This window comes from Gopherus evgoodei, chromosome 4 (assembly GCF_007399415.2).
Source record: "Gopherus evgoodei ecotype Sinaloan lineage chromosome 4, rGopEvg1_v1.p, whole genome shotgun sequence".
Classification (NCBI taxonomy): Eukaryota; Metazoa; Chordata; order Testudines; family Testudinidae; genus Gopherus; species Gopherus evgoodei.
Window position 1 is genome coordinate 118196270 of NC_044325.1, and position 27280 is coordinate 118223549.

The 27280-nt window shown below is 44.1% G+C and overlaps 1 protein-coding gene across 1 annotated transcript in view; it reads left to right on the plus strand.

Annotated features, from left to right (window-relative positions):
• LRP5 (LDL receptor related protein 5) overlaps nucleotides 1–27280 on the plus strand; it is a 255556-nt gene that overhangs the window by 36066 nt on the left and 192210 nt on the right. Inside the window, 1 exon segment of the mRNA XM_030562148.1 lies at nucleotides 26671–27067. Within this exon segment, the coding sequence (XP_030418008.1) occupies nucleotides 26671–27067 (397 nt within the window).

The window sequence follows — 27280 nt, forward strand, 5'->3', positions numbered from 1 at the left end:
TTAGATGCACAATCATCTTTAGCCTTAAATGTGTGGATCTTCACACATAGTTTTTTAAATAAATCCTTCAAAAGACCTCCCTTATCTAAAATACACATTTTAATTACTATAGTTTAAAAAAAAAGTGCTTCCAAGTCTTCCTGTCCTTTCTGTCCATCCCTTCTCCACCTCTCCCCCCACGCCCCACTGAAGAGAGCCCTTAAAGGGACAACAGTCCTTCCCTTCCAGATAGCTGGACAAAGAGTTCCCTTTCTTTACTTCTGACTATCCGACAAACTAGTTTTAAAAGAACCCTCCAGCAAAATCAGTACCTTAGTAAGACAAAATCCTTGTTATACCTAAAATCTTTGGAAACATATCTTTTTAAAGTTGGTGAAATTTCATAACCATGTCTCTTGTTATGGAGATCACACAAAGTAAATTACTGTTCCCTTTTTATAAAAGCAATGAACATTGTTATGAACACACTAAATCTCTCTGATTAATTTAAAAGAATGTATTTGTTTCAGTGAGTTAAATATGTAGTAATCTGGAATGCTGGCTTAAGATTTGAGTACATTTAAAATATAAATTCATCTTAGAAATACTGATGAAGAAAATGTAAAACAGAGAAGAGCTGCATCATGTATTCCATTATATGTAATGTATTCAGCAGGACAGCTGACTCACCCTTACTATGAAGTTTTTGCAAATAAATCTCTGACAAACTTCAGGGCATATCAGAAAACCTGTGACTGACATTTTTTATTCCCAAATTTTAGTGCTTTTAATTAGGTACTTTCTTCATGTCCATTCTGCATGAGGGAGAGTGCATGGAAGTCTCTGCGGGGAACTGTGACTCTCCGCCACCATGAGGCAGGCTGGGCATCTCATTATCCTTTGCTGTCAAGTCCCTCCTCCCCCTCCCCCACCAGGCTGTGAGCTTGGGCTGCCATCCGGCATAGGGGCACCAGTTTAATAATACTGCGCAGGGCCCCATAAATCCTAAGGACGGCCCTGGGGCCAGGCTGCACGGCCTCAGTGTGCTCCGGCAGGCTGGGCAGCGCGGCCATAGCCTGCTCTGGGGGGCAGGGCCAAGCAGCACGGCTGCAGCCTGCTAGCCGCAGAGTTGCAGCTGCTTCAGAGGCTGGGGGAAGAGCAGTGTGGCCAGAAGCAGAAAGACTCTGGCCCCGCCTCTTCCCTTCTGGCTCTGCTGCTTCTCCTTGCTCCCTCTGTTGGGGGGAGGGGCTGTGTCCCACCTCTCCCTCTCTATACCTGTTCATAAGCCGACCCCCTTCTCTGGTGCTTCCCTTTTTTACTAAAAAAATTCAGCTTATGAACGAATATATACGGTAATCCATGACTAGACTAAATTTTTAACAGTAAGGATAACAGGGTAATTAACCATTGGATCAGTTTGCCAAGGGTCATGGTGAATTGTCTATCAGTATCAGTTTTTAAGTCAAGACTGAATATTGTTCTAAAAGATATGCTCTAGGTAATTTGGGGGAAGTTCTGTGGCCGGTGTTATACAGATTTACATGATCACAGTGGTCCCTTCTGGCCTTTGAATATATCAATCTAGACTAAACTCGGCAGCATTCCTTTGTATGGGTTTCAGATACCAACTGCATATGAAGGAAGCAAAAGAACTTTCTATTCTTCTATTCCATTTTTAAAAACTTACTTTTTCTTTTTGGTTTGGCAGATTGCTACTCAGTAATAAAGGTTCCTGACTTTTAATGAATAGAATAGTTTGTTCTATAACTATAGGCAGATTTAGCTTAAAAAATTTCGTTAGGACTTTAGCAAATAGAAGCTTGAAAATGGTATGCTTGTTTCTGATCTGCATTGTTTCCAGTTCCAGATGTTCTATTCTGTTCTGCTGACTCCAAAGGAGATGATTGAATTTTAGAAAAGCTGGGAAGATGCTTTCTCCTTACATCTGTATTAAATGTATGAAGTCTGGTCCTGAAAATCAAATGCCTCTGTGAAATGCAGAGAGAGCTGCTCAGAAAGAGAATTGGTTAGGCCAGTATTCTCTTATCTGATGACAAACATTATCCGCTTGGCCAGGGGCTCAATGGAAAGCATGTTGTAGCAGACTCAGTTAAGCACAGTTCTGCATCTTTTCATTTCATGTTTTCTTATAATGATGCATTTTCCGAGGTAGAGCTGTCTCATTAGAAAAGAAACTCCCATGTCAAACTATTCAGAGAGGTCTGTTACCTACACAACTTGTGTGCCATGCACAAGTACGTTAGCAAAAACGAGGCCAAAGGAGTTCTGTGATACAAAGTTGGAGTTACAGCTTGTGGTTTTACACAAGGCTTGTGAGTCCATTTCAATCAGTTTTAATTTTTATCAGATATAGCTGCTTAAAATTTTTTCTGTTATAGAATTCAAATAAAAACAATAGGTAAGTTGACTAGTAGTGTCCCCTTTCAAGTTTTCATTTTATTGATACTCTAGTTTGGTTTTTGGGGGGAATTGGAGTCGAAAATTCAATTTAAGCTGGTCTATAACACCAACAGTATAAATAAAAGCATGATATTATTTAATTTCTCCCCTCTAACATAGCAAATGAGTACAATAACCTATTCCCAGCTTTGTAAACTTCTCCTTCTTGGAGATACTTCTGCTTTAGCCAAGAACATTGATTAAACTAAATTAATTCCTTACGGTTCTTTTTTCTCTCTGAGGTCAGCAGTGTTTGTCCTGCTGGAACTACATGAAGGGAGATTCTCCACTCTTTTTATTGTTATTGTTCAATAAATCCAACTGTTTCTTTACACATTTTAGAGGCAAAGAAACTTGAGGCTTCTGTGATAGGTCTGCTCACTCTGTGCTGGAGAATCCACACTTGTTTTGAACAGATGTTAGAGGCATGTTCATGATTCCAGCATTTTTGATTTGCATGGTTGACTTGTTAATTGGAGAGTTGTTTGTAGTCTGAATAAAAAATACCTGTATCAATTTATTTCTGGTGAAGCTGGTCATAGTATGTTTCAAATTGTGTAGGACAGACAAGGTCTCCCACAGATCAGTGGGGAAGAGTTCATAGGCATGGGCAAGAACCATGGGATGTGCTCCCAAGAAGTCTTAGAGCCACACAGAGAGAATGCAGCCCCAGTGTTGACACAGCAATGCCAGTGTTGTTTCACAGTGTGGCTGCTCCCACTTGAGCTAGGCTACCTCAAGTGTAGATACCCTGCAGTGAAGACGTAGTCTTAGGCTATGTCTACACTGCCCCGCATTTTGAATAGCAGTGCGCACCAAAGCACTGAGCTGTAACTCTCCTGCGTGGATGCTGTGGGTGCAAACTAAGAGGTTTGTCGTTTGCATTAATACTGTCTTGTGGGACTATGTTAATGTGCACTAGGAATATTTTCAAGCCCACAGCGTCCACACAGGGGAGTTATAGTACGGCACTTCTATGCGTGCTGCTGTCCACACCACCATAGTGCAAACTGTGGGATAGCGTAGACAAGCCCTTAGTGTTTTAGGAGACTGAGGAGTGCACGGCCTACTGCCACGTCTTCTTTCCTGAAAACTATTAAGGCTCATTCCAAACTCTCTGGACTGAAAGTGGGCTTGAGTCTGCTCTCTCAGGGTGCAAAAATGGCTCTGCTAGTGGCAAACAGGCCATGCCAGGTGCCAGAAGAGAAGGCTGTACAACGACGTTCCAAAGTGTGAATACTGCGTGAGCAGAAGAAACATACAAAGAGTTGTCTGTGCTCTTATTCCCCAGAACATTAAATACAGAGACAATACCAGAAAATTGTTTGTCTCCTCTAAGTCTCCAGTATAAGGAAAGGCTCTCCTACTTGCAATCCGTGTAGGTAATATGGAGTGGAGTGCAGATTGTATGTACTGTCTATGTATTTACTTGAACTAAAAGTCTGAGCTTATGGGGAAAAAACCCACATATTTGGGATCCAATCCTGAAATGTCTCCTTTACTTTCTTTGAAGGGAATTTGGCTCTAAATGCCTAGTTAAAACAAAACCAAATTCTATAGTCATCAATGTTGGTGGTGAGGGTAGGGGAAGGGAGAGGAAGAGGAAAGAACTTTGGGAGAATTGTGGGGGAACTTGTCTGTCCTGCATAATTTGAAACACACTATGAACAGCTTAACCAGAAATCGATTGGTAAAGTTACGTAGGAGATAGGGCACAACATTTTTTACTGATCTACCTCCAGCTGCTTCCACCGGTGATTGTTAACTAACAGTCTACTTTCACAGCTTTGTTGCTACATCACTGGACCCAATCCCACAAGGTATTAAGCAGCCCTGTCTCAGTAAATTCAGTGCAAATTGAGGGTTCTCAGCACATTGCAGAATCAGGCCCAGAGTATAGTGTATAAACAAGGAAGAAACCCAGATGTGTACACAGTGTGATAATTTTGAGTGCTGCTAAAAATGTAAAGGGAGGTGGGTGGGACTTGGTTATCACCTTTTGGTAGAGATAGAGATATAAAACTGTCAGGAAAGGTAACCTGAGGCAATGTGATCCAGTGGACAGCACACTGGACTGGGACTTGGGAGACTTGAGTTCATTTCTTGATTCTGCCACTGACCTGCTAGGTTACCTTGGGCATGTCTCCTCACCTCTGTATGCCTCTCTTTCTCCTCTTGGTCTTTGTCTTGTCTGTTTAGATAGTAAGCTCTTCAGGGCAGGGGTTCTGTCTTCTGTGCATATGCAGTGCCTCGTGCAACAGGGCTCTGATCTTGTTGGGGCCTCTTGGGTGCTATTGTAATGAAGAATAAAGTTGTTTAAACATTTTTTTAAGGACATTTTGCCACAAAGGGAAATAAAACCAGCATAAAACAAGCTATGGTAAAAGAGATGCTGTGCTGTCCTCCATGATGATTTAAAACTGCAAAAGTAGAGAAGTTGAAGGGATGCCATAGTCCCCTAGGCACTGCTGTATGTGGTCTTCTAACAAACAGTATTCCAATGCTCAGAACAAACTGCACAAATTGTTGCATTCTAGCCACCTTGGTAGGAAATATATTTTCCTTGTGTTACACAATAGTATCTCTCAGAAAAGACACAGGGTATTGCATAAAGGTTCTCAAACTGTGGGTTGGGACCCCTCAGGGGGTCGTGAGGTTATTACAGGGGGGTCGTGAGCTGTCAACCTCCACTCCATCCCTGCTTTGCCTTCAGCATTTATAATGGAGTTAAATATATTAAAAAAGTGTTTTTAATTTATAAGGGGGGGGGGTCACACTCAAAGGTTTGCTATATGAAAGTGGTTACCAGTAAAAAAGTTTGAGAACCACTGGTATTGCAGCTTTTCAGGGCCGGGTGTTGAGTCAGCTGAGGGCAGAGTGCTGTAGAGGGAATGTCAAGGATGTCTTTGTCTCAAATGGTGAGTGAGGTAATGTCTCAAATGTATTGTTGTGAATTACACTATAGTCCTTGATAAACCACAGGAAATGCAGAGGTGCTTCTGTTATTCAAATCTGTTTTTCATTTAAATCTCCTTTAAAGACATATATAGTGAGCAATCCAGGACTTCCAAAGTCCTACCCTTAAATGGTGTACATCTAGTCCTTGTAGCTAAATGGCTTTGCCATCTGTAATTGCCCATATGATGTGGTCTTCTCAAAGATGTACTGAAAAGTGTGGAACCAAAACGTAGCCTCTGGAAACGTATGAGCTAGTTCTGGAGTGGCATGGTGAAGTCCCATACAAACGAAGGGGGATTTAAAGAAACAGATTGCCTCCTGCAATGAGAGTGACTTGACATTAACTTGACTGTATGGATAAGTTTAATCATGTCACACTTTATGGCCCAGTGGCTCCAAAGAAGGGGTTAAAATTACACATGATGGGTATGTCTACAGTATGGTTAAAAAAACCCCAGGTTGGCCAGTGTCAGCTGACTCAAGCTTGTGAGGCGTGGGTTACGGGGATACTGTGGTGTAGACGTTCACCCCTGGGCTGTAACCCGAGCTCTGGGGACCCTTCTGCCTCGCAGTGTCCTAGAGCCTGGACTCCAGCCTGGTCCTGAATGTTTATACCGCAGTTAAACAGCCCCTTAGCCTGAGCCCTGCGAGCCCTGAGTCAGCTGGCACGAGCCAACTGCGGATGTCTAATTGCAGTGTAGACATACGCAGTATGTCCATCCACCTGCTGCCACTTCTAGGGGTCTCTCTAAATTAGCTCTAAGTATGATACAGTCACAGATATCCAGATGGCTACCTAATGACTGTATACTGAAGGGAGACTCCTATGTGGTGGTCACAGCTGTATATGGAATAGTCTATAGTCCAGATATATCTCTTTGAGATGATAGGTATCTGTATAGGGCAGTGACTTCCCACATTGGATTGAAGCATTCTTAATTTGGAGGAGGTGGGGAATTTGGTGGCTAGTGATGAATGTTGTCATAACCCATACTTTAACCATGGGGTTCTGTCCTCCTCAAGGGGCTGGCTAGACCAGACATAGATGTTTGTTTCTGTGGTTGCCTCCAAGCTAATTGTACCTTGTCATTTATCTCAAGCAGTGGAGGCTCATATCTTTATATCCAGAGATCCTGGGTTCAGTCTCTGCATTGACCTGAATAAACCCGTCTTTATATCAGGAACCTGTGGAGCTACAGTAGCACTTAAGGCTGTTGCTGGCTCTTTAGATGCACAAATACTTTGCATAATACATGCATGCATATTGGAGGACAGAAACAGACTCTTGGGATCTGAATGATGATCCCATCAGGATTTTAAAAGCTTAGGGGTGGAACTGGAAATTTGCCAGCTGGCTCTTGAGAGCAAATTAAAGATCAAACTCTGCTCTGTGGTAGACAAATCAGTGCTGAATAGGAATAATTTTTTGATGGAGACTTGAGATCAAAATCAGATGTTTTACCAGTTTTCAGGGTTCTTTTTCTTTCTGTCATTATTGGTAACAGTGCCAAGCTCCCTCCTAGACAGCTATCTGCATCTCAACTGGCAACTCGCTACCATGAGGCAGTGTAGCTTAGTGGACTACACACAGCAGTGCAGTGCACGTAAAGGACTTCTGCTTTTTAGTGGCAGGATTGGAGGTCTCCCTCAAGATTTAAGCTGGGTTTTTCATAGATTCTAAGGCTGTAAGGAACCATTGTGATCATCTAGTTTGACTTCCTGTATAACACAGGCCATAAATCTTCCTCAAAATAATTCCTAGAGCATATTTTTTAGAAAAACATACAATCTTGATTTAAAAATGGGTCAGTGATGCAGAATCCGTCATGACTCTTGGTAATTTGTTCCAATAGTTAAATACTCTCGCTGTTAAACATTTATGCATTTTCAGAGGAGCCTAAGCAGTTGGATGCCCAAACACCATTGAAATTTAATGGAAGTTGGATGCCTAAAAACTCCCTTTGACTCCTTTGAAGTTCCTAGCCATAGCTAACTCAGCACTTAACGCTCAGATTTCCAGAAGTGGCTGCTGATTTGTGGGGTTGCTCATTTTTTGGATGTTTCGCTTGAGACTTCTTGAACTGATTTTTGGAATCTGAGGGCATGTCTACACTTACCATGGATTGACGCTATGGTGTTCAATCCACCAGGGGTTGATTTAGCAGGTCTAGTAAAGACCTGGTAAATCAACCACAGATTGCTCTCTTGTTGACTCTGGTACTCCACTGGAATGAGGAGCATAAGGTAAGTCAATGAGAGAGTTTCTTCCATTGATCTAGCACGTTGTAGACATGCAGTAAGTTATTCACGTAGTTGGAGTTGTGTAACTTAGGTCGACTTAACCCTGTAGTGTAGACCCACCCTGAGAGTGCTCAGCACTTCTGAACATCAGACATTGTGGGTCTCAAATCGGAGACCCAGAATTGATAACCAGTTTTGAAGATGCTGGTCTACACCTTTGTTGTTGTTTCATCTCTCAGGTGTGGGTAATAAGCTGCCTACTGCCCAGTAAAGTTTAAGTGCGAACATTCACCACAGTGTGCACACAGTTCTTGGGTAAATGGGTCCTACTGTCCCCTCCAATCCCCTGCAGGTCCAAAATTTATTTATACAGTTGTCCCTTGCAGGAAATTTTCTTTGAAATTGGCAGTTATCCATGGATGCTAGCACAAACAGCTGGGCTCTTGGAGAAGGAGGTTGGTGGCAACTTTTATATATTGCCCTGTTATTAACATAAATTGTTTAAGGGTCCCCCAGAGCATAACTTTAACTCTCCATAAAATGATCATGTAAAAGACATGTTTTTGAACTGGGGAGAAAAAAATAAGAGGAGCAGTGAATTGAGACTGGATAGTCCCACTGTACGTCTAGCATGAGCTGGGCTAGATCGGCATCATGTTGCAGTTCTCACAACTAACGAGGTATACAGGTTGCACAATGCAGAAACCAAGAATTGCCGAGAGCCAATGGTTTTGCAATAACTTTTAGAAGTTTTCTCTATTAAAATGTACCAGATGTGGATGGCTTTATTCCCCAAGGACTTTCTTTCCTTGAAATGAAACTGAAAATGGATGGGAAGGGTTGTCTCATCTCTCTGCAGTGCCACGTAAGTGCCTCTGAATTTCTCTGCTGAAATGCTGTTTTTGTAATGTCATAAAGCAGCAGTTCTCAAATTGTGTTCCGTGGTCGCTTACTTGCTTGGTGGTCTGTGGAGAGTTGGCTGGTCACATGGTATTGGCTCTCCTTTTTTTCCAGCTGTCAAATGACAACTATACATATTATACTTTCCTAATGTAAGCAGTTTGTGTTAGCTACACAGATATCAATGAGATCACAAAGAGAAGAAAGGTGATCCATGCAGTTGTGAACGCAATGGGGTCGTGGGGACTGTTCACAAGATGCCCTCTATTAGATGATCTATATTAATATGTCATCTACCAGAGTTAAAGTTGGAGGAGTCTTGTTTTAAAGCAGCGCTCCACAAATAAGTTATCTCTAGTCCATCAGAGTGCTAGGTGGGGCACTGCCCTTTTCTGCTTTCTGGAAGCACACCATTGATACAGAAGGCTATATGCACTGAATCGAAAGCTTGTCTCTTTCACTAACAGAAGTTGTTCCAATAAAAAATATTACCCCAGCCACCTTGTCTGTTCTACATCAAGTCAGCTGCCCTTCCTCTTTTGATAATCTTTAAAGTAGCTAACGTAATAGGATGAGACAAGAATAGGTAAATTCACAGCACCTCCTGCGTTTTAGCATTTCTCTACAAACTCTGGTAGTTCCTGTCAGGCCTGCAGAAGCTAAACAAACCCCCAAATTGCATATTTTTTATAAAGCACCTTTGATGGCCCCTTTTGGAACATTCTCTTCAGATAATTGGTTGTTGCAGGGAAATAAACTAATTCAGTCCAATTGAAATGAAATTGTATATAATCAGAGTGCTATATTTTGTTGTAAATAATAACGTTAGCAGTGACAAACTATAGACTGCCAAGGAAAACCAGGACTCTGAAATAAATCTCTGCTTCTTAAAACTTATAATTAACGCACAAAAAATCCCCCAAAAAACAAAACTACTCACAACTCAGAAAATGTAACATGGCATTTTAAAAACTTATTGTCCATTTATTAAAAAGCAATATTTAAAGGTAGCTACCAGTTTTACTAATATGTGGTTGTCCCTATAAGTTAGACATATAATGTTTAGGATTACTATTGATAAAGATAATTCATAGTCCCGGGGAGGCGAGGAAAGAAGAGGAGAATCCCTGACACAGTCCAAAACCATTACCCACATTACATTCTTAGGACCCACTTTTTATACTTATAAAAAAAAATGCCACTGTAAATGTTGGTTAAAATTGGAAAGATGCATTGAAATTATTCTGGGGAGACAGTGTCATCTAGTGCAGTGGTTTTCAACCTTTTTTCATTTGTGGACCCCTAAAATATTTTGAATGGAGGTGTGGACCCCTTTGGAAGTCTTGGACATAGTCTGTGGCCCTGCAAGGGTCTATGGACCACAGGTTGAAAACCACTGATTTAGTGGACCAGACTGGGAGTCCTGAGTTCTGTTCCCAGTTCTGCCACTGATCTGCTGTGTACTCTTGGCCAAGTCCCTTCATATCTCTGCCTCAGTTTTCCCTCTCATCCTTAGTCTTGTCTGTTTAGATTGTAGGTTCCTTTGGGCATGGACTATTTTCTCTCTGTCTCTCTCTCTATCCACAGAGTGCCCAGCATAGTGGTGCTCTGATCTTGGTTGAGCCTCTAGGCAGTGGTGAGCTGGAGCCAGTTCGCACCGGTTCGTGTGACCCAGTTGTTAAATTTTGAAGGTTTTAGAACCAGTTGTTAACCTGCTTCCCTGCAAGGAGGGGGTGCTGTGGCTTTGATGGTCTTCGGCCGGGAAGTGTGTAATTCGTCATCCAGTTGCTGGGGGCGCTGTACTTTGGGAGCCATGTGGGCCGCTGCCTGACCCTGCTGCTGCTTTTCCCCCCCGATCCTTGGCCCTGGAGCTCCCGCTGCTTCCTGGTGGGTCCCCAGCTGCTCTGCTGGGCCTGGGCTGAATCCTGCTGCTCGGGCTACTCTGAGACACTCTCCCCATGAGTACCCGCCGCCCTGCCCGCACCCCCTGCCCGCAGCCAGCACCAGCCCCGCACCCCCTGCCCACAGCCAGCACCAGCCCCGCACCCCCTGTCTCCAGCCAGCCCCTGCCGCACCCCCTGCCCTGTCTCATAGACTCATAGGTCAGAAGGGACCAATATGATCATCTAGTCTGACCTCCTGCACAAGGCAGGCCACAGAACCCTACCCATCCACTTTTATAACAACCCCTAACCCAGGACTCCAGCCAGCCCCTGCCGCACCCCCCTGCCTAAAGGGAGCCAGTCTCGCACTCCTCTGTCTCCAGCCCTGCCAACCCATGCCGCACCCCTCTGTGGCCCTGCCTGAAGCCAGCTAGCCCTACATCCCCCTGTCTCTAGCCAGCCCCGCGCCCCCCTGCAGCCAGCCCCTACCTTCAGTCAGCCCCTGCTCTGCCTCCAACCAGCCCCACACCCCTCGTCTCCATCCAACCCTGCACCCCCTTGCCTCCAGCTAACCCCACACTCTCCTGTCTTCAGCCAGTTGCGCACCCCCTGCCCTGCCCGCAGCCAGCCCCGCACCCCCTGCCTCCAGCTAGCCCTGCCCCACGCCATGTCCACTGGTGCCCTACAGTTCCCAGGGCAGTAATCCTGCACACCTGCTTCAATGAAGGGGGCAGGGAGCAGCTGGGACCCACACATGTACACACCCTAGGGTGATCAGACAGCAAGTGTGAAAAATTGGGACGGGGTGGGGGGTAATAGGAGCCTATATAAGAAAAAGACCCCAAAATTGGACTGTCTCTATAAAATCGGGACATCTGGTCACCCTAGCACACCCCCCAGGGAGTGGCGGGGACCCACACATGTGAAACGGAGCTCATTTCTAGTTCAGGCCCATCTTTTTAAGAAAGAATTTTAGATGGGGTTAACATATAGCCATATTTTCCCGAACATGTCAGGCTTTTTGGTTCTTAAATCACCGTCCGGGAAAATACGGGAGTATGGTAACCTTGTTGGTTCAAAAAATACATACTGTGGCACATCCTTTAAATCAGAACTTTTTATAGGGAAATGGTTGTTAAGATTTTGGCAGCTCATCATTGCCTCTAGGCACTACTGTAATGCTAGCAACAGTATTATTTATTGAGTGGTTTTAATTAAATCTCCTTCATATAGTGGTATGAAGAAGGAGCTTTTGTGTGTCTGGACTTGGGGGAATGACAACCTTACTTGAACCTGATAACTTTCATAAGACTTTCAGTAATGCCAACCCCAAGCATTCAGAAATCATGAGTCAGGCCTCAAAAGTAATGAGATTGAAAATATGTTTGGGATTCTTTATTTGTCTTCTGAGTTTTGAACCTTCAAGGTATACTTGAGGCCCATTTCTTTAAGCTTCTCTTTGACCATTAGGGCTTCAAAATTACTCTTTTTTTAATGAAAGAATAGATTCTCATGTGTTAATTAAAAGAACAGGAGTACTTGTGGCACCTTAGAGACTAACAAACTTATTTGGGCATAAGCTTTCGTGGGCTAAAACCCACCATTTATTTGAGCATAAGCTTTTGTGGGCTAAAACCCACTTCATCAGATGCCTGATGAAGTGGGTTTCAGCCCACGAAAGCTTATGCCCAAATAAATTTGTTAGTCTCTAAGGTGCCACAAGTACTCCTGTTCTTTTGGCGTATACAAACTAACACGGCTGCTACTCTGAAACCTATCATGTATTCATGACTCTCAGAGCTGGGGCTCTAAGAAAGACACAAAATATTGTGAGATTTAGTAACACTCTGATCAAGTAAATATTAATTTGCTGCTGGTGATGCATATATTTGACACTCTCTGTGGCCAGCAAGGGAGAGGTTAAGCCAAACTTTGCCCATTCCCCATCTCTCCACCCACCTGCATGTGAAGGTATGTGGGGGAGAGGAAGTAAATGGCATGCTGTACCTGATTATCCTGCAGAACAAGACATCATCGATAGCCTGTGCAGGATTATAATGCAGGCATCTTACTCTTTTGTGAGGCCATGTCATCCAAATCACTAACTTGCTTTCTGTATTACTGGGATTTATGCAGCTTTGCTTTAGTAAAGTTCAGGGCTAGCTCATAATAAAATAGAACTGTGTCTTGAATTTTTAGTAAATTTTAGTCCTGGTGACTTCAGCCTAAGCGTAGTGTGGTCAGGTGCTGGTGTGATGCATATTTTCCCCTTGTCAGAGGCATATTGAGGGGGACAAACCACCACATCCACAGCCCTTGTTGTGGTCCTTAGCATCTTTTGAACAGTCACTTTATAATAGTGCCTGACTGTGCAAAGGGTTCTACAACATGCACAAATGTTCATGAAGAATTAACACAACGAACCTCGTCTTTGGCAACTAAACTAGATTTTGACCTCTGGTATTTGGACGTGGGAAAGTTAATCTAGGAATACAGGCTAGAATGTTCACCTTTGTGTTAAGGGGAGTTAGGTGCCCAAATCCCTTAGGCTCCTTGGAAATTCCAACCTTAAAGGCCCTGAAGTGAATTGCTCTTCTTATATTACAAGCCAATCCAGGTGTCTTTTTAAGTTATTAAAAAAAAAAGGCAAATTACTCATATTTATAATTAAAGCTGCCTTAGCATTCTTTGGTATGGATGATAGGTGCCTGCCTGCATGCAAACAGCATTCAGCAATTTCATACTCATTGTAATACTTAGTGTGTATAAATAAAACTGTCACTAAAAATATTTCATATTTTGGGCTGCTAGCATTGATTGGATTACTTTGCACTGGTTTGTTCTTAGTGAAACCATGTAAACAGTGTAAAATATAGGTTGTTAAGAAAAAAAAAGTAAAATTTAAAAAAAAATTCCCCTGACATCTGTTACAAATTCTGTATATAAATATTGGGTATTCTTACAAGGTTTTAAATAACATCATTTTTCTCCCTCTGAATTTCAAACATTGATTCCTTCTAAATCTAGTAAATGTGTAAATGAATCCTTCTTGGTTGGTAGCTCAGACATTTCCTTTCACAGTTTGGAAAGGGAAATTAGTAACAAATGCTGCTAGAGGAGGAGGAGAAGAAAATATACTCTTGTAAAACATGCATTTAAAACACCCATTGGAGCACTGTTTTTTTTAATGGCCTATTGTCCGCCAGACCCCACCCCTTCATTCATATATGGCACTCCCATTAAAGTCAGTAGGAGAACTCTGTTCTCTAAGGCGCCTTCCCCCTGGAAGATCTTGAAATGTTTTCTGAACATCCACTAATTAGCCACACAGTACCCCTTTGAGGTAATTAGTAGCACAGAGAAGGATGCATTTGCAATGCATGGATTGATTTTACCCATGTGTATTGGCATGTGGAGACAAACTGCTGGAGTGACTTGCCCAAATTTACACAAGGGGCAGAGCCAGGACTAAAACCCAGGAGTCCAGATTCTGTGACTTTTGTTCTACACACTAGTACCCACAGCCTCCCTGTTGCAGCAATGAAATTCTATAACTTTGGAACTGTAGTGGGAATTCACCTTTTGAAAGTGATTTGTGTTTTTCCAGGATGAAAGTGATAGCCTCCCATTTTTAGAGGACCGTACTTGACAAGTTTAATGTGTACGTTTATTAGAGGAAGATCAGCATTTAATCTTCTTTTGAAGTTGATCAATGGATTTATGGCTCTCTTAGTACAGTAAACAAGGCTGGGATGCAGAAGGCAGAGCCTTGGGTTTTTAAGGAAAGGAAAAATGCTTTTGCTCACTTAATATACAGCAAGCACATTCAAAATGCAAAAGGAAACTTTTGTGTGTATATGCCATGCTCTCCTCTTGTCTGCCTCAGTATGTGATCATGGGTTCTTTTTGACTGTGCAGCCAAGCTCTTGAGTCTTTTCTCTCTTTCCCCAACCCCTTCATTCTTGAGGAAATCTTGTCTACTTAGCTACTAATGTGCCTTTCTGATGGCTGACTGCTGGCTGGGCCCCATGAGCTGAGCCATCCGGCCTGCTAGAAAAAAAAGTGGCACCACACAGAAAGCGTGCAGAATAAACACTAGGCATGTAGGAATATAAAGTCCCTTATGCAAGCCTCATCTGAAACCTTTTCAAGGGCTGCAGGTATAAGGTCTGCACAGGTTTGGAGAAGAGAGAGGAATGCCTCCTGCTGACGTTAAGCGTGGGGGAACTCCATGAAGTATGCCAGCCACCTCTTAGGGGTCTATCTAATTTTAAGTATAACAATTCTCTGCATAACTTCAAAATCACCTTATTAATAATTGTATTTAGTAGAACATATAGGGCACGAGAGGCACTCCCTAGGATACAGTCCTCGCCCACCGTCGCTCAAGTCAGAAAAGGGCAGAAGAAAGCAAGGAGTATTATTTTCATTTTACAGATAGGAACCTGAGAGGTGGATTAAAGCCTGGTTTACATTTAAAAGTTTTATGGGCACAGCTGTGTCAAATGTGTGGTTTATTTTTTTATTTACCAACATTACTATCCTGGTAAACCCCCTAGGATAGATGTCGTTATAGCTGTATAACTGTGCTTACACCAATCTAGCTTAAGTTAGTTGAGTGACCCAGCACAAGCTATACCTGTATAAGCACTTTTATAGCAATATAACTGAGTCCATGCAAGAGGTTTTGCCGGTATAGTGGTAGGAAGGCCTAAGTTACTTGCGGAAGGTCACTCTTGAAGTTTATGTCAGAGCTGGGAATTGAACCCAGATCTGAGTCCAAATTCTGTTTAACCATAAACGATTCTTCTCCCACATACTGTGTTTAGCAGCAAGTGTGCAGAACAATGAGAACAGTGAGTGTACAGGTACTGTTACTAGATTAGCCTGTTACTTTGGGGTATGCTCATATATTAGGGTTACTCTTCTGGGGAAGGGGAGTGGGTTCTGTGATGTCAATGTACTGCTTGTGTCACTTTTGTTCTCATATGGAGCTCTACTTCTGTAAGTTCCCTTCCAGTGGAGCTATCCTACAGGACCTAGGTTCCCCAGAGCTGGATTCTTCCAGCCCCAGAATCAGACGAACACATGCACACATTAACAGTGTGTGTCTGAGAGGGCCGGGTTAATCAGCACTCCCAAACTGGCCCCTTATATGTCCCTGGATTCAGTAGGCTGGGTTGAGCAGCACTTCCAAGCTGTCACCCTCATATGCATGGGCATCGAACTGGAATAGAGTACACCTGAGCAGGCTGGGTCGAGCAGCACTTCCAAGTTGCACTGTCATATGCCCCAGGTTCAGCACGTCCCTATCCCCATTTTCATGTTACAATTGTTCTGGTAGTAACCCACTTGATGAGCAGACCCCACAGCATTTTTGGGCACTGCAGGGATCTTTAGCTTAGATACGGGGAACGTTCTGCAGAGTGAACGAGGAAGCCAAAAAACACCCACCGGGGGGGGCGGGGGAGGAGAAGCAACCAGCTTAACCATGAAAGTTATTTATTGCCAGGTAATAACCATAGGGGAGCCAAACAAATACAACAGTTATAATATTAAATCCAACTTAACATTTGATATAAAAGTCAGGTTTAGAAAATTAACTGATCACACAAGTCAGGGTCAGAAGGCTATACCTAGAGAGAGAGCTGGGTTCTCACCACTCCATGAAGCTTGAATTGAGCAGGGGTCCCAGGTGGTGGTGGCAGCTGGGGGTCTGGAGCGCTGGAGACAGGCAGAGCCCCCAGCATGATCAGTCAGGAGAAGATGCAGTCCCAGTGGAACTGATGCAGATTTTGGATCCAGGCATCGGAACACTTGCTTGAGCATGGGTAGGGGTTTTTGTAGGGAAAGAACAGTGGTTCAGGGGAGAACACTAGATTTGTTTATGGGTAAACTGATGGCTCAAAGAAGTATACCAAAGATGTTTTGTTCGCGCTAGACAATAGGAACTGCTCATTCCTGGCTATGGGCAGTGTTCCTTCGAGAGAGCTCACAATGCAGTTAGGCAGCTTCAGTATTTTGGATACCAATAAAGGATTTGTTACTAGAATTGATCTGATAACTACTGAGCTGGGTGTGTGCAGGCATGAGTTCATAAACATCTGGTCAGAGATCCCCCATCAGGCAGTGCTTTCCTGCTTTGCTGGTCCCAAAGTTCAGTGCAGTTTTTGCCTTGGAATCTCTGTTCTCCATTCTGTATGCTAATGGAGATGCCTCCTTGTCCCATCTCCAATGCAAATGAAGCTAGGGGAGTTTCCTTAATCCTGTCACCCTTGTCCGGAGGGGTTTAGGTGTGTCTTCCACTGCCTTTTCGTCGCTTTTTGTAAGGGTTTGGCTACACTTGCAGGTGTGCAGCGCTAGGAGTTAAAGCTGTCTTCGTACAGCTGTGGAGGGAAAGCGCTGGAGTGTGGCCACACTGACAGTTACCAGCGTTGCAGTGTGGCCGCATTTGCAGTGGTGTTGGAGTGGTGCATTATGGGCAGCTAGCCCACAGAGCACCTTGTCCCATTTTGGTGCCATGGGTTGTGGGAAGGGGGTGGACATTCTGCTTCCTGTCTCAATGCCCCGTGATGCATCGCTTCACATCCCAGCAATCCCTGTTTTTCCGTCCACGTTTGGCGCCATCTTGACTCTCTCAACGGTTTCTGTGCAGCGCGATTTCTGTGGGAAATGGAGCCCGACCTGCTGAGGAGTATGCTGACGAGTCTCGCCAGCACATCACGTTTGGCAGTTGAGCTATTCCTAATGATCCAAAGCGATGAGGAGTCCGATGATGATAGCAAGTTGCCTGACGTGAATGACACTAAATTGCTTCTGGCATTCATGGAAATGCTCAGCACCGTGTAATGCCGCTTTTGGGCTCGGGAAACAAGCACTGAGTGGTGGGATCACATCGTCATGGAAGTCTGGGATGATGAGCAGTGGCTGCAGAACTTTCGCATGAGAAAAGCCACTTTCATGGGACTGTGTGAGGAGCTTGCCCCCACCCTGTGGCGCAAGGACACGAGTTTGAGAGCTGCCCTGCCAGTGGAGAAGCGGGTGGCTATTGCAATCTGGAAGCTGGCAACTCCAGACAGCTACCGATCGGTCGGAAACCAGTTTGGAGTGGGAAAGTCGACCGTTGGAATTGTGTTGATGCAAGTTTGCAGGGCCATTAATCGCATCCTGCTAAGAAGAACAGTGACTCTGAGGAACATGCAGGACATTGTGGATGGCTTTGCCCAAATGGGTTTCCCTAACTGTGGAGGGGCGATAGATGGGACGCATATTCCTATTCTGGCACCACCTCACCTAGCATCCGAGTACGTTAATCGGAAAGGGTATTTCTCTATGGTTCTCCAAGCGCTTGTGGATCACCGTGGGCGTTTCAGTGACATTAACACAGGCTGGCCTGGAAAGGAGCATGATGCACGCATCTTTCAGAACACTGGACTGTTCAGGAAGCTGCAGGCCGGGACTTTTTTCCCAGACCGGAAGATCACAGTAGGGGACGTCGAAATGCCCACTGTGATCCTTGGAGACCCCACTTACCCGTTAATGCCTTGGCTAATGAAACTGTATACAGGGAAGCTTGACAGGAGCAAGGACTGGTTCAACAACAGGCTGAGCTGGTGCTGAATGACTGTGGAGTGTGCTTTTGGCCATTTAAAGGGGCGCTGGCGATCTCTGTATGGGAAGGCTAGACTTGGGGGAAAGCAGCATCCCTGCAGTTATATCCGCGTGCTGTATTTGTGAAGGGAAGGGTGAAAGATTCAGTCAGGCATGGACCTCTGAGGTTCAATGCCTGGAGGCTGAATTTGCACAGCCAGAGAGCAGGGCTACTAGAGAGGCCCAGCACAGGGCTGCAAGGATTAGGGATGCCTTGAGGGAGGAATTTGAGGCTGAAAACCAACAGTAATGTTTGGTGCCTTGCACGGGAGTGAAGTGCAGTGGTTACAATGTTAGTAGGAATCTGTGTTTTCTAAGCTGATTTGCAGTGCCTGTTTCTTTCCTGGGCTAAGGTATTTTTGACTTTCTGCAATAATAAAGACTTTTTTCAAAGCCAAGAATTCATTTATTGAAAAGAAAATAACTTTATTGACAGACACACAATATTTTGGGAACCTAAAAGGGCAGGGGGGTGGGGTGGGTAATTGTACAGTCACAGGGTTGAATATGTCCTGTCTGGAGTGCTGTGCAGTGACTGCTGAACTTCAGGATGCCTGTACTGCATGGTGATGGAGGTTGAGTGCAGAGGGTAAGGGTCATAGTTCTCAGGGCTGGTTGGTGAATGTACAGGTGTTGGAGGCATCTGGTGGAGGTAAGAACCTGGAGGCTGGGGAAGGGAATTTTGAGCTGACATTGGGGCACAAGGGAAAGAGCTTTGGGACGGGGGGAGCCGGCGCGGTAGTGCTCTGCCTGCATGGCTACAAGCGCTTGGATAGAGTCCTCTTGGCGCGCTAGGATGCTTATCAGCTGCTTTGTGCTTTTCTTCCTGGCCACTGCATTTTTCTGGCGAATCCTGCTTTCCCTTTCCCTCCAGTCCTGCACTTTTTGATTCTCTGTGACAGAATGATCCATAACTGCTTGCAGCATGTCGTCTTTGCTTTTTCGCGGCTTCTTCTGGAGGTTTTGGAGTCTTTGAGCTGTTGATAACACGGGCAGCCGAGATCTCAAGGTTGCTTGTGGAAAGGCAAAAAAGGCAACACTTAACAGAGGCAGCATTGTTTATATCAGACAGTTATTCCCACACAGTGAAGGAGTTTACAGTCTTCACAATAGCATAATTTTCCCATACCAAAGAGAGCGCAGATAACCCACAGGAGCCCCGAAATGGTGAGTAAGGGGGACTGATTGCTTCAGGGCTGTACTGTCCTTTGGAGTTTCTGTGCATTGGGGAAAGCAAACAGCTGCAGGGGGCACCTACACTGAACACTCTCCCAACATTTTCCACAGGAGTTGATCCTGGAAGATATCTCGCTGCTGTGGATCACCTGGGAAGAGCAGGAGGGTCTTCTACAGCAGTGCGGATTCCGCCCTGACCCCTGTGCCCCTTGTCTGTGTCTTGCAATGGTCCCCTCACCCCTCGCAGCACAGTGGCGCGGACGCGTTAGCCTGACTGGGACAAGGACCACAGTGGCTCTTCCAATAAACTTGCGCAAGCACATTGCTCACGCTCTGGCTGAAACTTTTGAAGAGATTACCGAGGCCGATTACCGCGATGTGATAGACCACATCAATGCGCTATTCCACATCTAGGCATGCATGCATGCAGCCCTAACCCTCCCTCCTCTCCCGAAAAATTTCCATCCTGAAAATAAAAGCCGCTTACCGGGAACCCGCTCCTCTGTTTGTCCTCCACCAAGTACCGGCTGCTGCGACTGGCTACCTTCCTCCTGGCTGCATGCCTCCAGGGACTCTGGGGTATTTTCCCCCAACCCCAGTACCCTCACTCTTGGTTTCCTACCCCCCCCACTCCTCTCACACCCGCTCTGAAGTGTCCATTGTGGTCCTCGGATTGGTGGTGGGGTCACCCCCAAGTATCGCATCCAGCTCTTTGTAAAAATGGCAGGTCGTGGGGGCAGCGCCGGAGCGGTGGTTTCCCTCACGAGCCTTGCAATACGCACTCCGCAGCTCCTTCAGTTTAACCTTGCACTGCAGCGCATCCTGGTCATGGCCCCTTTCCAACATGGCCCTTGATAGCTGTCCATAGGTATCGTAATTCCTACAGCTGGAGCACAGCTGAGACTGCACAGCATCCTCCCCCCAAACACTGATGAGGTCCAGCAACTCGCCATTGCTCCATACTGGGGCTTGTTTGGTGTGTGGAGGCATGGCCACCTGGAAAGATTCACTGATTGCACTCCACACCTGGCTGAGCAAACAGGAAGGGGATTTTTAAAATTCTCCGGGGCATTTAAAGGGCAGGTCACCTGAGGCCAGGGCAGTAGAGTTTGAACTGATGAGCAGAGTGGCTGAACTGGCATTCTGGAATACCTCCGAATACCCCTGAAGGCCAATAACAGAGCTTTTGGTGACCACACTGACGGAGCAGCACTGCATCACCAGCACTGCAGTCGTTATTCCCCAGGCCGAGGTGGAGTACATGCAGTGCTGTAGCCAGGGAGATACAGCATTGTATGTGCCTTGCAAGTGTGGACGGTGAGGGAGTTGCAGCGCTGTAAAGCCGCCTCTGGTGCTGCAACTCTTCAGTGTAGCCAACCCCTGAGTCTTTCTTCTGATCGGTTTTGGTTCATGCAGAAGTGGGGAGGGAGGAGAGAAGGTTTTTTGGGAGTCAGATAGGCTGGGTACTGTGCCCTGGTTCCCCAAGAATGCATTGCTGACAGGTAACAGTACAGATCTGTATTTTCTGTCTAGGTAGATAGTTATATGAAGCCAAATATATGCTTTTCTTATTAGTTGAAAGTCTGTTTGTTTGGTGTTTTATTTAAAGTATAATACCTCCTTGTACAATAAAGTGTGGTTGAGAGGTAGCTTTATGATTACGTTCATTTCAGGCCTGGAATAGGGCTTCTGTAATTTTCTGCAGCGTTAGGCTGCTATCTGTTCAGAATTTATTTGATACAGTGTTCGTGGTATTTCAGATTTTTTTTATTCGAAAAAGGATCATGAGAGCTCAAGCTGTGTACAGAAGTTTTAAATATTGCCTATTAAGGAAAAATATGAACTGTTCAAACTTTACTAAAAAGAATACTTTTTTTTTTTAGTTAGACTAATGTGTTGTCACTCCAGTTGGGTGGTAATACACACAACATATAAACAAACAGTTTGTGCTCCACACTTATCCTGTTAATGTTTATGCTTCTTCCCTTTTCAGAGTATAAATCATTTTTCTGTAATAAGCAATTTACAGAGGTCAGGAGCATCATTGATCACGATAGTTTTGTTTACAAGCCAAATCCTCTGTTGAGAACGTGGGACTTGTTAATCATGCAATAACATTCCCAGGAAGGAATATTGTATCCTGTTATGTCTAGAAGAAATGAGAAAAATCCAGTTCACTTGAACATGAGAAGTAATAGAGGGTTTTTTTTTGTGGCCCAAAAGTGAGGCAGAGGACAGGATGATGGGAAAATAATTGGAAATGGGTACAGAGCCTTTGACTTGTAGATTTTAAATCCAGCTCAGGACTGCAGTGAACAAAAACTACTACTTTCTCCTCCTCCTCTGCTCCCTGCCTGGGGCTTCTCGCCTCCCCATTTGCCCCCTGGAGCGTGGTCCAGCCACCCAGCTCTCCAGAGAAGCAGGGGGCAGCTGGGCTCTAGCTATCCAGCTTCCTTGTCAATTTCATGACTTCGGCCATGCAATTGACAAGGCAGCCAACAGCCCATGTAAGGCACGCAGTATGTACACAGACTCTGCCTCACCCTAACTACACCGACATAAACCGTATGCTTCTCTTGGAGCTGGAGTTATGATATCAGTGTAGAGGGACACTTACATCAACGGGAGGAAGGCTGTAGAGTAGACACTGACATCATTAGATCAACATAAGTTGCCTTACGTCGACCTAACTGTGTAGTGTAGCCCTCAGACAACAAGGCATTGAATGAGTCCTGGAGAGTGAACTGTTCTTTCACTCCTCAAGGTATTTCCTGCAGGTCAGGATTGAGGCATATAAGCGGCATGGTTTGAGGGAAGCTTCCACTGTCACTCTTCATAATGCTTCTGTTCTGTGGGCAAACTGAATTCTTTTTGTTAAAGGAAAAAAATAGAAGTGCCCCAACAGATCAGTGAAAATACCTTGGATCTCCTGGAAAATAGCTTGTTTACTGTTCATGCAGCAGTAAATTAGGTTTCTAGTCGACCTTATCTCTGTTGCTGCTACTGGTTCGTCAGAATAGGACTTTGACTTTCCAGTGCCTGAAAAGTCTCTCTTTGTTTCTCACCATTTATGTTTTGAACTACTATGAAATAGTTGTATGTCAAGATTGTTGTGGCAGTAAATGCTATCAAACAGTGAACAGCATCTTAGGGACTTCAGTTAAGGTAGTAAGATGATGAGTAGTGAAATTTTTCTTCAAGCCTACTTTTGTTGGCTGCATAGAACCACATTAATCCATTAACTAGATTTTCAATAAGGTCAGTATTGTCCATGTGGGCATTTTGCTGTCCAAGATTATCTGATTAACATCCTCCTTGGGCTGCTTTCAGGTCACTTACTCCCACAAATTCAGTACTATCCTCACCTCCTACTATATCAGAACACTGCCATCATCTTTAGTTGTGGTATATAGCCTGATTTAATCACATCGGGGCCTTGGAATTTGGAGCAGCTCATTGCTCTTCTTCTGTCTTTGATTTTATTTGTAAAGTCAGAAGGGTCTCAACTTTCCCCACCCTGGCAGGATTGCAAACAAAAAATGGATCTTGGTTAAAATAAGTGATTTATTTACTATTTTCATCTCAGTAGTTGTTATTCCTAAATGGATTTCTGCACATCATTAGTCAAAATCTAAACTGAACAAAACAGACCATTTTGGAGGGGGTGAATTTTTTTTCCCAGTTGTCCCTGTTCTACTAACTTGTGACTTTTCTTTTTGCAAATGGAAACTGAATAAAAATCCATCTTTATTGTCTTGAGAAAAAGAATTTCTGGCTACTCTTGCAAATCAGTTTATATAATTATAAACACAATTGCAAGTTGGTCAGTGTTTTTTCCTTGCTTGGTGTTTATAGCCGACACTATGTGGTTGCATTTCAATCAGGAGGTGTTGGGAGCAGAGAAGTTACATGTGCTGGAATCCAGTGATTTAATGTGTATCTGTATACTGTTTGCCCACTGATGCTCACTGTAGGCTGGAGCCTGTTGAAAGGGAAGGAGAGCTGGGTTAATATCGATACTGATTGGGTTAGACATTGTTCAGGTCTGATCTTTAGCTAAAATGATGTTGAATTCTTCTGCTGGTGATTGGGGCTGCGTGACTTCATTGTATTTGTAACAGTCACTCCGTTGTCTTCAGTATGGGGGAAAAAGTCCAGATGACTGTTGCCATTCTCTTTTACTTCCACCCAACACTCACTTTTTGGTAGAGGATTCATACTTTTTTTTTTTTTTTAATCAGTGCGTGTGCTTTTTTGATGGCCTCAGTGTTAGGCAGGCTGCATATGCGTGTCACTTTACATAAGCAGTGGCTATAACTGAAAAGTTCTCTGCCCCCAAAGAACTTGAAGTCTGAGTAGACAGACTCCTGTACCATCAACCTGTGGGAGTGTTGTTCAGAAGGCTTGATGCTGTGCCATTTAAAATAGTCATGCAAGTGAGTTGCAGGGAATAAAAACATTTTATATTTTAGACATTTTTTTTGTTTTGTTTCAGTGACCAACCTGTTGGGCTTTCATTGGTATTTATTACTAGTGTTCCAAAGATGAGGGGGAGGTGGAATTTGGCAAGTTTAGAAGTGAGATGGAAGCACTACTGGGATTTCATTTCCTAACAAATAATTCTCCTCAAGCTGTATAAACTTTCTTGAGTTAAATACTTTAGAAGACAGATATTACATTTTCAGTTAAACAAGCATAGTAACAATTGCCTGTTCCTTGCTACCCAGCCTCACCAAGCAACCAGCTGATCTGAATTTTCCTTATTACTTTCAGAAGTGTATACTTCCTCCAAAAAGAAAAATAAAACAGCCTTTTTCCTGACTTGGAAAAAAATTCAAATAGACTATGCAGAATAAAAAGAAAAATAGCCTGAATCCTTAGGCATGATTTGAGTTCAGCTGAAGTTTAGTTGTAAAACCTATCAACTGATCTCCATTGCTTGCACACATATATATGCTGCTGTCACATGTGCTTTATGGTCTACCCTTTTCAATGGCATGCACTGTGCCATGAATGTAGCTATTAGAGGATTGAGTGTAACTGGAGGCCAGGGTTCACAAGAGAGGCATTAGTATGTCACAAAGCTGCCAGCACAGTCAACTGGTAAAATAGCCTATAAACTGATTTCTTTTTAAAGTACAGAAGGAATTGAATCTGAAAGGCAATATGAAGAGCTAACTTTATCATACATTATATACTGTAACAAGAATTGGAAACTGAAGATATTTATAGGACAGACTTGAAGCCATAGAAGATGAGATAACACATCTGTCCTTGCTGGTCTGTTTTGAGTGTTGTTTCTTGAATTGAGTGGCAAGTTTTTGGATCTCAACTGTGAGTGCATTTAGGAGGCAGAAACATCATCTGGAATGATGAACGTCTTTTCAGGGGGCCAGCGATTGATTACCATAGACATCTGGCAGCTGTTGCTTGAGCTTGTGGAATTACTGTGGAGGACTCAAGGTGACAAATAGTTTGGTAAATGAAAACAGTTCTGTGTTAGATTACAGTAGAGATCTACTGTACCATTGGCAAACTAAGTAGAAGCAGAATTCTGCTACTCACAGCAACTGGTGCCCACTTCTGAAATATTAGCATTCCTGTCAACTGGTGTTCTTGGGCAAGCCCTGTGTGCTTGCATTACTGCACTGGGCTGCCACTTATGGAGCCAGTCTGATGACAAGCTTCTGCTTTTTATTTCCCCCAGAAGGGAAGATGATACCCTTAACTCCCTGGGGTATACAGAGGGAAGGGAATCATGCTGTTAACATGAACTGGCTGATGTGATTGGGAAAGACAGTGTCCTGCAGGAGGATTAGGTCTTGTCCTCTTCTGGAAGAAGCTGTTGGGCGTAATACAATGAACAGGAAATGTACTCCTGCTGGAGAACAGTTCTTGTGATCTAGCAGACAACAGTGATCCTGGGAAGAGGATTGAAGAGGATATACAGGACCTCAAAGCCATGAGGTTAAATTGGGGATGGAGTTTACGTGAGCAATAACAATCAGTAATCAGTCAGAATAGTTTCCGTGTCTCTATGGGCTTCCACGAGCATTAGCAAATTGAGTCTTGCAACATCCCTACAGAGGTAGGTATGGCAAAGGCACTTGCTGCAGGTCCCATGCAATCTAGTACAGCCAGCAGCAAAACCCAGATCTCCTGACTTAGAATACAATACCCTGCTTCTTTAGTGAAAGTTGGAGGGATATGTTGAAGAGATTTCTCACGTCATCCAGTATAGTTAGGAGTGTACTTAAATTGTGGAGAAATCACACAATTTTCACGAGTTGGTAACAGCATAAATAACAAATTTAATAGATGTATTACACGTCTGCTAAATTTGCTATTTATTCTATGATCCACCCACAAAAGGTGTGTAATTTCTCCGCAGAATTTCTCAAACTGGGGGCCCGGACCCAAAAGGGGGTTGCAAGCCTGTTAGGGGGGCCGTGGTATTGCCACCCTTACTTTTGCGCTGCTGCTGGCGGCCATACTGCCTGAAGCTGGATGGTGGGAAAGAGGTGGCTACAGCCCTACTGCTCAGCTCTGGAGGCAGTGCTACCACCAGTAGCAGCACAGAAGTAAGTGTGACAATACCATGCCACCCTTACTTCTCTGCAGCTGCTGGTGGCAGTGCTGCTTTCAGAACTGGGCAGCTAGAGACCAGATTTTGTGGTTCATGATGTGATTTTCATGGCTGCAAATTTAGTAGGCCCCTAAGTAGAGTGGTTTCCAACCATGTTCATGTAGCAGAGATTCAAGGTTTTGTGACTGGTACCTTAAGCTCTGTGTTTTAGTGATGAGCCTTGTGCTAGGCCTTAGTGTGGCACTGCTGCTCTGTGCAATTCAGTTGTGTGCCTTCTAAACCACCATGGACTTTGGTATGTTCAAAACCCCAGCCTCATGATTGACAGAGGTTTAGTGCATCCAAAGTAATCCATGATGTGGTTTGGAGCATATTCAATTGAGTTGGAGGCTGTGAGTGCACAGCCAAAGGGTGTTTAAAGTAGTCATGTTGCCTGACTACTTTAGGAAACGCTAATTCTGTCTATATTAACATCTCTTTAAATCCTCTTAACCAGGACATGTTTGGATCTGGCTCAGCCCATGATGTATGATATACGAGGATCAGACAGACACAGACGGAATCTAGACTACGGTTATTTGGGAGGCCTCATGATAGATGGAGTTGGACCCTTTTGTTTTTCCTTATTTGACCAATCTTGTGCTTTTCACTCTGGTATATTGAAATAGGTCATAGGTATTGTGGGTAGTGTATGCTTAGTCCTGGTGTGAAACTTCAGTCTTTCTTCTCTCAGCTTCCCACTGTCCAAGGAAGAGAGACACACACTCTGCTTTATACCTGCAACTTTAAAATTGCACGCATTGGTAACATTAATATGATTTCCTTTCCCTTCCATAGCTTCTCCTCTTCTGCTGTTCGCCAATCGTCGGGATGTCAGACTGGTGGATGCTGGAGGAGTGAAGCCAGAGTCCACTATAGTGGTCAGCGGCTTAGAAGATGCTGCAGCGGTTGACTTTCAGTACTCACAAGGCATCATTTACTGGACAGACGTGAGTGAAGAAGCCATCAAGCAAACGTACTTGAACCGAACTGGGAATGTAGTGCAGAATGTCATTATTTCTGGTCTGGTTTCTCCGGATGGCCTGGCATGTGATTGGATTGGGAAAAAGCTGTACTGGACGGACTCAGAAACCAATAGGATAGAAGTTGCTAATCTCAATGGAACATCTAGAAAAGTCCTCTTCTGGCAAGACCTGGACCAGCCAAGGGCAATTGCCTTGGATCCAGCACATGGGTAAATATTAACATGACTCTGCATGGCTGGAGTGTCACAGTTGCTTTGTGAGGGATTTTTGGCTCTGTAAAAAGAAATATAATCTCTTGTTTCTAATAAGCTCTTGTTTCAGATTCTACTTTCTCAAGGTATTTTATTGCTGAACATATGATTAGACTTAAATACAATGTGGCAAGGAATGACAAACCAGTTACAGAGCCAAAATGAAAATAA